Source organism: Trichosurus vulpecula, chromosome 4 (assembly GCF_011100635.1).
Source record: "Trichosurus vulpecula isolate mTriVul1 chromosome 4, mTriVul1.pri, whole genome shotgun sequence".
Taxonomy (NCBI): Eukaryota; Metazoa; Chordata; class Mammalia; order Diprotodontia; family Phalangeridae; genus Trichosurus; species Trichosurus vulpecula.
In genome coordinates, this window is record NC_050576.1 from 188,576,724 (window position 1) to 188,589,170 (window position 12,447).

A 12,447-nucleotide genomic window follows, 5' to 3' on the forward strand; every position below is an offset into this window, starting at 1 on the left:
TTTCCCCTTTATGTGTTGTCTTCCTCTGTAGAATATAAACACTTTGGAGGCTGGGATCGTCTTGTTTGCTTGTATTTGTAATCCCTACACTTAGCATAGTACCTGACACATAATAAGCCTTACTAAATGTCTCTGTCTCTCTTTCTCTGTGTCTCTGTGCCTCTCTCTTTGTCTTTGTCTCTGTCGGTCTGTCTCTACCTGTTTCTCCCCATTCCATCATTCTCCTTTCTCTTCCTTCTCCTCTTCCCCTCCCTCTCTATTCTTCCTCCATCTGTCTATCCTATCGATCATCTATCTATCCATCTCTCCATCATTCTTATCCATCTATCTGTCTATTATAAAGTTAGTGGTGTAAGTTTTACAGATCACCTTCCTCCTGACTTACTACAAGATTAAATCACTGCCTTCATAATTAGAAACACTGAAGATAATGGGGTTTAGACTGTGGGAACCCCCTTGAACTTTCCTTGAATCTTCTCACTTGATGGGACGTTTCCCTGAGGCCATAAGCCTTTCATTATGGCTAGGCCCAAATCTCTAAATTACTCTAAACCTAGCCTAGTCCTCCATTGTCTGGCTAGTTTCCTCCCTAGATCCTATCAAAGTGTCTATGCCCAAATCTGTTATCCTTAAACTAGCCTAGCCCCACATTGTCTATTATCTCCTGGTAGTCTTCAGCGGCTTCCCACCTTTAATCCCATTCTCTTGGTTCCTGGAGTGTGACCTCACCCCAGTCTCATCAGGCTCCTCCTTAGACTCCTCCTCAAGACCCTCCCTAAACCCCTCCTCAAATGAGGTTATGCAATCAGACAGGACTGAACAGACTCAGCCTTGTCCTTCTAGAGTTTTCAGTATATTAGGGAACTAGATGTTAGATTAACTCTAATTATGAGGAAATCACTCCTTATGTTAAACCCTAAAAATGTGCCTCCTTGTAATTTCCATCCATTGTGTGTTTCTATTTCTTTCTACCCTCCTAGACCAAGCAGTACAATCCTGCTTTTTTTGTCATAGATATTAAAGAGAAGTTTTGAAAGGAGAGATTATATAATCAAATTGATGCATAAGGAAGATTACTCTAACGGTGGTGGGAAGGATGAATTGGAGGGTGAAAGAGGGAAGGAGAAAAGGCAAGTTTAGAAGCTATCAGATCCAGATGAGATCAACTTCTAGTAAGTGGTATTCAGGGCCTGAGGGTGGGAGGGAAGGTGGTGATAAAAAGATAGAGGCAACCTTGCATTTGAAAGACTAGTAAAGCTAAAATTGAGAGGACTCAAAAAACTAATTGGATGTGGAAGGAGATGGAAGAGCCAAAGTTAAATGTCAGGCAGAGGTTCTTAAACTTTTTTTGTTCCATGAACCCCTTGGGACCTCTTCTCAGAATGATGTCTTTAAATGCTCAAAATAAAATGCATAGGAGTACAAAGGAGACCAATCATGTATTGAAATACAATTATCAAAATGTTTTTAAAACAATTTCACCAACCCAAGGCTAAGAACTTCTGAATAAGTTTTCAAATATGGCACACTAAATGATGAAACCACTGACTAAAATAGAAAATCCTGGATTATCTTTATCCAAGAGAATTTCAGATTCTTGACTGTTTCATTTTTGTTTTTACATCCATGTTACTGCTGTGCACACAGTGAACACTTACCAAATGCTTACTGAATTGAACTGGAATGAATAATGAACATGGTTTGGGGGCACATGTTAAGTATGAGGGGCCAGTGAAATATCCAGATAGAATGTCCCTTAGACAACTAGAGGTTTGTGTTAGAACTTGGAAGAAAGGTCAGTGTTGGAATGGACTGCTTATCAAGGAAGACTTCCTAGAGAAAGTGATCTTTGAACAGTTGAATTGAGAATGCCTTGACTGATAGATTAAAAAGTAAAACACAGTACCCTCACAGAAACAGCCTCTTGGGTATAGGAGGAATCCCCCACCCCATCATCACCACCATCACCATCTCCAGGACCAGGTGCCTCATCTGGTAAAGACCCAGGGGGGGCTAGAGGCAAAGACAGTTTTCCCCATAGACATGAAAGCCCTTTGCCACATGGCTTTGAAATTTACTACAGGATGAAGAGAGGGCCCAGAACCAGCCACACATCTGCCTCTCACCCAGAAGCCCTTCTCCCCCTCCTTGCCTCAGGCTACTGGCTGAACTGCCCTTACCACCCCCACTACCACCTTCCCATCCTGGAAAGGGGAGGGAAATGGGGAGAAGAGATGCAGAAGAGACCCAGGTGACCACCATCAACTGGCCACCCAGCAGATGCTTCAGAAACACCAATTGTTCTAGGCTCTACCCCCTCCCAACCTTCTGCATCTTTATTTCACCTTCCTCCCCTGTGTCCTACCAATCTGTGCTGCTTCAGTCTTTGCTCCCACTGGAGTGATATTGTGATGGAAATGAAGGTGGGGAGTATGGGACTGAGAGGCCAAGATTTACAGCTTAGAGAGGGTTTCCATTAAAATCCCTGACAACTGGTTATTTATGGGTGGGCTGGCTGAAACTGAGCTAATATCCCAGACTAGGTCTGGCACCAGGGATACCCATCAGGAATAAAGAAAGGGGAAGCTGAAAAGCCAAAGCAAAGAGTATATGATTGAATCAGATACTCCCTCCCCACCAGGGGAAGGATGGGAAACCTTCAGAAGCATCTGTGATTTTTGCTTAAAAAAAAAAAAAAGCCACGTGGCCAAATGATGGTGGCAGAGGGAGGACTTTATATGCTTGGGGTGAGAGGTTAAAGAACTGTGAGGATGTCTTTCTACTACCAACACCCTCAATAATGTCCACTAGTTAGTAGCAGGACTGGACCATTGCTTCTTGTCTAAACTAGACCTGAAAAGCTAAGACCCAGTAAGATAAAACAGTCCATTCCAACACTGATGTTTCTTCCAAGTTCTAACACAAACCTCTAGTTGCCTAAGGGACATTTCCATCTGGATATTTCACTGGCCCCTCATACTGGATGTTGGAACTGTTTTATTTCCAGGACACCAGACTCTATATTCCCATGGGAAATCATCAATAATAAAGCAATAATTATTATATTGTTTTATGATTATATTGTTATAACACACTATATTTGTAATTCGTTTGACCAGGCTTTCCCACAGAGAGTACATTGCTTCGTTTTCAGCTGTTCATGGACCTAGGACCCAGAACTCACAGGGTTGTTGGAGGAGTACCATTTATAATAGCTAGCATTTATGTAGCACTTTGCAAATATTCTCTCATTTTGTCCCTCACAACAATCCTGGGAGGTAGGTGCTATTATTATCCTCATTTTATAAGTGGGGAAACTGGAAGGCTAATAGAGATTAAGTGACTTCTGCAGGATCACACATCTAGTAAGTAACTGAGGCTGGCTTTGAACTCAGGGCTTCCTGACTCCAGGCCCATTGCTGTATCCATGGAGCCATCCATCTACCTCTTAAGATTTGTGGAATCTTAGAAATTTGAAAAAATCTCTTTCTTTCAAACTTGAAGGGCAAAAACTGACTATTAACATAGTTAAAATCAGCTCACATGTATAAAACAATCATTTTGGATCCTCTGAGCCTTGCTTAGCCACCGGTTCCCATCAGAATTCATATCTTTCCCCGTGCCCACCAAAATGAAAAAGGCTTGAAATATGGCAAGTTAGTTAACCAGGAGGGTGACCTTGAAATATGCTCAATTCTTTGAACCTGCAACATGAATGGGCAAAGAATTCCTCTCCCTATTTGTGAGACTTTGGGCCACATCTGGAGCTCATACTGAAGAATTTGGAGCTTTAGGATGATGCAAAGGCTTTGTTTCCATTTCACCCCTACACCTTAAACCTCCCCCTGTCCCCCAGTCATGATGACAGTAACAGATTGCCTCAGTTTAAAGTTTAAAAGTGAGTTTAAGTGAGGGATTCTATTCTTACTTCAAAAGGATCAGCTTACAACGGTCTCTGTCTGTCTTTCTCTGTCTCTCTGTCTCTCTCTCTTTCTCTGTATGTCTGACTTGCAGTGACTTGCAGTGGGGGCCTTCCCTACCCTGACAGAAATGGTGATTACTTCCATGTGACTGTTAGAGCAGAGGCTCATACAGATGAACCTAAGGTGGGATTTCAATTCTCTGGTTGCGTTTTCTGCTTTGTGTTTTTGGTTTTTTTTTTTTTTACACTGGGCATTTTGAGATTTTGAGAGACAAACTTTCCAGCAGTAAGCTATCTTCTGGGTGCCTCATTCAGTTCCGGTTGTACTACTGGAATGCCTTTCCTACAAACACTACAGTACACAGAACTTCTGGGAGGAGAAGATGGCTGCTGCTAGGAGGAGGAGGAGGTGGAGGAGACCCCCGCCCCCCCCCGCCCCAGTACCAAGCCCATCTTGGCAGAAGGCATGGACTTCAAAGGAGTTGTTCAGACTGTTCAGAGAATCTGCATGGTTGCTAAGGGAGGTGGGTGGATGACACCTGGAGGCTAAAAGTGGACCTACAGGGAGCTGAGCAAGGTCATCATGCCTGTAGTTATGGCTATATCTGACCTTGCTTGGGGGATGAACGGTTTCAGAGACCAGCAGTGGGTAGTGTATTGACTTCTAGTGGCTGGGTGGGCACCCTTGCAGATTGTCATTCTATTATAGATATGATCAGTGATGCATTGTAGCCCTTTGTGATTTGGAATGCATAAGGCCATTCTACATTGTTGCCAATGGCCAATCCCATAATTGCCCTCTATCCAAGAACCAAGTTGCAGAATTGGTGAGAAGTGCTTTGGTTTTTGTTTGGTTTTTGGGCAGGGTGAGGGAAGGGGTGCTAAAGGGTAGAATTTGGGGGCAGTGTCTTGCTTTCTAACAATACAGGGAAAATAAAACATCTCTGTATAACTACTACCCAGCCCCATAGAACAAGTCCCTCAGAGCCTAGGAGAAACTCTGTGGTACACTGGATAGAACACTTGGCTTTCTGAGGGGGCTCTTAGAGGCAATTCAGTCCAACCCCCTTATTTTATAAGGGCCCAGGGAAAGGGAAAGGGTTTGCCCTGAGTCTGTAAAGGCCAGTGTTCCTTTCATATCTTCATGTTGTTTTCTTCCTCCAGATTTAAGTCAGAAGACCCAGGTTCAAGTACTGGCCCTGCCATTCAGTAGCTGTCGTGACCATTTGTGACAGCTGCAATGGACCATTATATGAGGAACCCCTGCCTGAGATGCAGGCTATACAAAGTATGATTATTCTCAGAATAGCAGCCCAACCTCACACAGCTGGCAAATGGAACTCAAGTCCAAGGTTCTACAGTCTACAGTTCTACAGCCTCCTCCCCCCCCCAATTATGAGAAGCTTGCTTTGTAAACTATAAGGTTATACTAATACATGTCATCTGCTAGGTGGTACAGTGGATACGGTTCTGGATGTGGATGGAATCGTGATACGCTTGAGTTGGAATCGTGCCTTAGATACTTGTTAGCTATGTAAACTTGGGCAAATCATTTTACTTTCTCAGCCTCAGTTTCCCCATCTGTAAAATAGAGCTAATAATAGCATGTTATCTCACAGGGCTGTCACGAAGACCAAATGAGGTAATACAGAGTGTCCCAAAAGTCTTAGTGCACCCTGAAGTCTTACAGCTTTCATAGTTTTTTTTTTTTAAACTTTTTTTTCTTTTTTGCTTGTTTTGGCAGGGCAATTGGGGTTAAGTGACTTGCCCAACGTCACACAGCTAGTACATCTGTCAAGTGTCTGAGGTCAGATTTGAACTCAGGTCCTCCTGACTCCAGGGCCAGTGCTTTATTCACTGTGCCATCTAGCTGCCCCTAGCTTTCATAGTTTCCAAATGCGCCAAGACCTTTGGTAAATAAGTGCCCCTAGATACACCAAGACTCTGTATATCAAAAGAACTCTGCAAACTTTGTGTAAATGTTAACTAGAAGTAGGTAGTGTATGGAAATGGATACGTTGTGCGATAACAGCTCACGCTTATTTTACAGTGTAGGTGTGCCCTATTTTAAGGAAATGTGGTAACCACAGAGAGGAAGTATGGCATAATAGAAAACAGTCCTAGACTTGGAGTCAGGAAGCCCCTGACTACTAACACTAGTAGCTATATGACTATTTATTAGTCACTAATAGGACCTTCTAGGTCCTCAAGTGCGACCTTTGGACTGAATCCAAACACCACAGAACAAATCCCCTTAATAAAAGGATTTGTTCTGTAAAACTTGGACTCAGCCAAAAGACTGCATGTGAGAGTCCTCAGCAGGTTCCCTATCCCTGTATTAGTCCCTTCATTCTTCTAGCCTCAGGGCACTCTCTAAGCCTATAAAATAAAGGCCTTTTATGATCACCTGTAGAGCTAGGAAACTCACATTTATGAGCCCTTTGAAGCTCTGCCAAGTGCTTTCCCCAAGATATCCCCATGAGATAGACACTGTGGGTATTATCATGATCATTTTACAAAGGAAGAAACTGAGGATCAGAGAGTTGAAGTGACTTGTCCAAGGTCTCACGAACAGGTGGCAGAATCAGGGCTTGAACACAGGTCCTCCGATTCTAGATATCCTGTTTTTTTTTTCTATTATAAACTGATGGTGTTTGAAAATTCAAACTTACAAAATTATAAAGTACAAAGTGATTCTCTCTTTGCCTTACAAAAAGATTTACTCCAGGGGCCCTTTAAATATCCAGGTTCCCTCTTATATGATTTGATTAGCATACAACCCTTCAGAAACACAACAGTCATGTAAATCGAGGGCTACCAATAGTTCCAATAACTTTTGCTTGCACTATATGAGAATCAGCCCCATTTGGACCTAACATGGTGATAAAAGTGATGGCAATAGATAGTTAATACTCATCTTCCACTGATCTTTCTGCCCTTCTTCTGAACCAACATATAATATAAATAGAAAGAACCTATAACATGAGGCATGGTAGCCTGCCCAGACCTAAGATTATTAGAGGAAGGAGCAGGTTTCATCTCTAGTTCTGGGAGAGTTCAGATTTAAAGTTCTTAAGTTAATTGATTTTGCTGATTTTTTCCTCCCTCTTCTCCCTTTTTTTTCTTTAAATGAATATTCTTTGTTAGCTGGGATAGCTTTCTGGGAGGAGGAGGAGGGCATGGGATGCAGAGGGAAATTTAGACCATATAAAAGATATCAATAAAAATGTCTTTTAAAAAAATTCTTAGGCCAGAATCCAAGGGTGCACTCAGCTGCTGGGCTGGGCTAGGCTGGGCTAGGCTGGGCTAAAGGAGAGAGGTGTTAATTCATTCAAGTGAACTTTTGTGAGGGTTAAAGATAAAGGCTGGGTAGTACCAGCAGCTGCTCTGAGACACTATCTTCTGGCCTTGCTTCATGGCTTGCCCATCAGGGCCTCTCTTCCCAGATGGCAGATTTTCCCAAGGTCTTGTCTCCAACTCCCACTCTTTTTATTGTAAGATCCATACAGGCAGAGACTAAGTCACATCCTGGCTTCTCCCTGACACTCAGCACCTGGTACAATGGCCAACACTCTGGAAGTGTGGAGAGCAGTGCTGGCATTGAAACTGGAGACCTGCGTTTGACCCACCACTATAATATTTCCCAGTTGTCAGGCTCAAAGTAAGACATTTAATTTCTCTGATACTTAGTTTGTAAAATAGAGATAATAATACCTTTAAAATTCGCCTCACAGGGTTGTAAGAAAAATGCTCTGTAAACCTTAAAGTGTCACATGTGTTCATTGTTACTCTTAATAATGCATACATAAAATACTGCTATTCATATATATTTCTTGGCTTATCTGTTTCAGAGGATGAGGAGGTAGATTGTGCAAAGAAGAACTCAGCAAGACTTAAAATTAAACCAGCATATACAATATACTTATCATTATTAATGATAAATTAATAAATGGAAAGTATACCCACCACCTGCCCACATATAGATCTCAGTACTGGGTACTAGGGGATGGAAGTAGGAGAGGGATTTTAAAAGGATCAAAAAAACTGGATCCCTACAGTCAGAGTGTTTTTTGCCTAATAAGGAAGTCATAGTCCCTATGCTGAGGAAGCTGGAGACCTAGTTTAGTAGTGTTGGTAGTTGGTTGTTCTTTGTGCTCAAAGAAGGCCAACATGATATCACTATGTTGGGGTCAAGTTACAGTGGGTTCAAGGGTGGCAGATCAGACCAATATGAGTTCTACCACAGGTCAGACAGCTAGGTGGCCTGAAGTCAGGAAGACATCTTCATGAGTTCAAATCTGGCCTCAGACACTTACTAGCTGTGTGACCCTGGGCAAGTCATTTGGCAATGTAACATATACCTGAAAAAATGTAGTCAGCCAATCAATACTTATTAAGCACATACAATATACAGGGTGCCTTGTCAGATACAATGGGAAAGACCAAGGAGTATATATGGTCATATGGACCTATATGTTCTACCCACTCATTTCTACTTCTTGAGGGCAGGAGCTTTGTCTTATACTCCTTGGTCTTTCACTTTTAACATCAGGATAAATTTCAAGCTGTTTTTAAGAAAGGAAAATACTCAGAGATACTAGTTGCAAAGATTTTCTCCCAGTTTTCTGCTTCCCTCCTAATTCTGGTTGCATTGGCTTTTTTTGTACAAAAACATTTCAATTTGACATAATCAAAATTATCCATTTTGCATTTTGTAATGCTCTCTATCTCTTGTTGGGTCATGAATTCTTTACTTTTCCACAGATCTGATAAGTAAACTATTCCTTGCTTTCCCAAATTACTTAGAGTATCAACTTTTACTCCTAAATCATGAACCCATTTTGACTTTATTTTGGTATATGGTGTAAGATATTGGTCTATGCCCAGTTTTTGCCCTACCATTTTCCAATTTTCCCAACAGTTTTTGTGAAATAGTGAATTATTAGCCCAGAAACTGGCCTCTTTGGGTTTATCAAAGAGTAGATTGCTAAACTTGTTGATTTCACCTACTTGTGTACCTATCCTATTCCACTGATCCACACCCCTGTTTCTTAACCAGTACCAGGCAGTTTTGATGACTGCTGCTGTGTAGTACAGTTTAATATCTGGTGTGGCTAAACCACCATCTCTAGCATGTCTTTTCATTAATATCCTAGATACTCTAGACCTCTTGTTTTTCCAAATGAATATTGTTATTATTTTGTCCAGCTCAGTAAAAAAATTTTTTGGTAGTTCGATTGGTATGGCACTGAATAGATAGATTAATTTAGGTAGAATTGTCATTTTTATTATATTAGCTCGGCCTAACCATGAGCAACTGATATTTCTCCATTTATTTAGATCTGATTTTATTCGCGTGAAAAGTGTTTCATAGTTATGTTCATATAGGCCCTGGGTTTGTCTTGGCAAATAGACTCCCAAATATTTTATAGTGCCTTCAGTAACTTTGAATGGAATTTCTCTTTCTATCTCTTGCTGTTGGGCTTTGTCAGTAATGTATAGGAATGCTGAGGATTTATATGGGTTTATTTTATATCCTGCAACTTTGCTAAAGTTGTTTATTATTTCAAGTAGTTTTTTACTTGATTCTCTAGGATTCTCTAGATAAATCATCATATCATCTACAAAAAGTGATAATTTAGTTTCTTCTTTTCCTATTCTAATTCCTTCAATTTCTTTTTCTTCTCTTATTGCTACAGCTAATGTTTCTAGTACCAAATTGAATAATAGGGTTGATAATGGACATCCTTGTTTCACCCCTGATCTTATTGGGAATGCATCTAGTTTATCCCCATTACAAATAATGCTTGTTGATGGTTTTAGGTAGATGCTATTTATAATTTTGAGGAAGGTTCCTCATTTCTAAAATATACAGGGAGCTGAGCCAAATATATAGGAATACAAGCCATTCCCCAATTGAGAAATGGTCAAAGGATATGAACAGGCAGTTTTCAGAGGAAGAAATTAAAGCTATCTACAGGCATATGGAAAAAATGCTCTGGATCGCTGCTGATTAGAGAAATGCAAATCAAAACAACTCTTAGATACCACATCTCTCCTGTCAGATTGGCTAAAATAACAAATCAGGAGAATGATAAATGCTGGAAAGGATGTGGGGAAATTGGAACATTGTTGCATTGCTGGTGGAGTTGTGAGCTGATCCAGCCATTTTGGAGGGCGGTGTGGAACTATGCCCAAAGGGCTATAGAAATGTTCATACCCTTTGACCCAGCAATACCACTTCTAGGGTTGTATCCCAAAGAAATCACACAAGCGGGAAAAGGACCCATGTGTACAAGAATATTTATAGCAGCTCTCTTTGTGGTAGCCAAGAATTGGAAAGCAAAGGGATGCCCATCAATTGGGGAATGGCTGAACAAGCTGTGGTATATGAAGGTGATGGAATACTATTGTGCCATAAGAAATGGGGATGATGCAGACTTCATAACAACCTGGAAAAACCTACACGACATAATGCTGAGTGAGCGGAGCAGAGCCAGGAGAACGTTGTGCACAACCACAGATATGTGGATTCCGTGAGGACCAAACCTGACATACTGCGCTTTTCTCAGCAATCTAAGGGGCAAGGACAACTCCAGGGGACTCACGATGGAGAATGCTATCTTCATCCAGACAAAGAACTGCGAAGTTTGAATACAGACTGAGGCACACTACATGCTCGCCTTTTCTGCTTCTCTTTTGTTTTTGTTTTTGGGGTTTTTTTTTTTGGTTCTGTTTCTTCTTTCTCATGATTCATTCCATTGGTCAAAATTCTTCTCCACCACTTGACTAGTGCATAAATTAATTCAATGCAAAGTCATACATGACAGTTATATGAGACTCCATGCCGTCTTGGGGAGGGAGGGGGGAGGGAGGGGAGAAAAAATGGAACTCAAAACTATGTAGAACCGTGTGTGGTAAACTAAAAATAAATAAAGAAATTTATAAAAAAAAAAAAAAAGAAAGGAAAATACTTTTATGAAGAAATGTTTTATAAAAAATCTTTTGTGTGATTTTTCGAAGGCCTACTAAATTTTCATTCGTAAGCTAATTTATTGTGATAATAATTTGATATTGGTACCAATTTATGGCTAAACCTACTGTGAATTTCCGAGTTTCATCCCTAGGCTTGTTCTATCCTTGGACTGGCCTTAAATGGGTGTTTTCAGAAAAACAAAGTCAGTCAGCAGTTCAACGGAAGGAACATCAGAGCTCTAATGCTAGTGATTAATACTAAAGCATCTGAATTACTGTAATGAGATGTAAGTGGGAAAGATCTTGCTATTTTGATCTTAATTTATTGTCATTTCACAACCTAAGCAAGAGTTAAAATTAGTGTTTGAACTTATCATCATATGTATAAGTTTCAATTCCTGAAGTATCTCTTTCTTTTAGAATGATGAGTATAATTAGAGAAGGGCAAACAAGCTTGAAAACAAAGATGTAAATCTATTAAGTTGTGAGGTTAAAATCAGGAACCTCTTTTGTTTTTATTTTAAGGAACAGGATTTCAGTGCAGATAGTTATGTTAGTGAAGAATAATAACTTGCGAACTATCTTGTGTTATCTTAATGGGAAATCTGGTTTTACTTATGTTTATTATTTAATCTGGAATTACAACAGGTGTAGAAATGTATGCAAACTACTTAAGACTTGCCTTAAAGGTGTTCCTATTGTTTAAAGGGATTCTGAGAGCAGTAGTGTTTTCCCGTGATAAATCTCTTACTGTAACCAATGTGGAATTATAGTCAGATACGTGATCCTTCAGAGCTAAACCCACCTGAAACTCCGATTATTGGAACATTCTATTCAAGACCTTAAGGGACCATTAACTGATGTTATTCTGAGTCTGACTCCAGGTATGAACATTGAGAAATGCTACTGAGCCAATGATGATGGCAGCAACCCTATGGGGGTTTACATATATGAACTGCAGGGGGTTGTTCTCATGGGAAAGTCTGGGAGAATGAATATTGGCATGTGCTGAGGTAGGATTCTCCTGACTCAATTTCCCCAAAATGACACATGGAATGGAAAATATCCCACCTGGCTGACTTTAAGCATGGCTCAATGCTTAATTGGCTCAATTGGCCATCTACATAACTTTTGCCTGGAATTGACATGAAGTTAGGAAAGTATTATTCTTTTACTGTGTAGTTATGTCTCCATTCTTTTATAACATTTCTATAATCAAAAAGTTTTGTAAGCACAATATTAAATCTAATAAATAATAGATTGATACTGGAACATCTAAGTTATTATAATAAGATGCAAGTATGAGATTTGAGCTATTTGGCCTAGAATTTTAGTCCTTTCTATATTCCAAACAACTAACTTAATAATTAAGTATTTAAGCCTTGACATCTGTTACTAGTTACCTGTATAAGTTAGGATCCTTTAATTCTTCATAATGATATGGGGATAATTAGGTCAAAAACTTGTGAAACCAGGATATGATTCTTTTATTTAGTTAATATTATAATTGTCTCAGTTCTGTTACAATTAGTTATCTTAGAAAAAGAATG

At 40.1% G+C, this 12,447-nt stretch overlaps 1 protein-coding gene across 1 annotated transcript in view; it reads right to left on the reverse strand.

Annotated features, from left to right (window-relative positions):
• The window catches only part of TTLL6 (tubulin tyrosine ligase like 6), a 58,823-nt gene that overhangs the window by 40,656 nt on the left and 5,720 nt on the right, over window positions 1-12,447 (reverse strand). Inside the window, 2 exon segments of the mRNA XM_036755629.1 lie at window positions 1,907-1,992; window positions 4,367-4,437. Coding sequence (XP_036611524.1) covers window positions 1,907-1,992; window positions 4,367-4,437 — 157 coding nt within the window.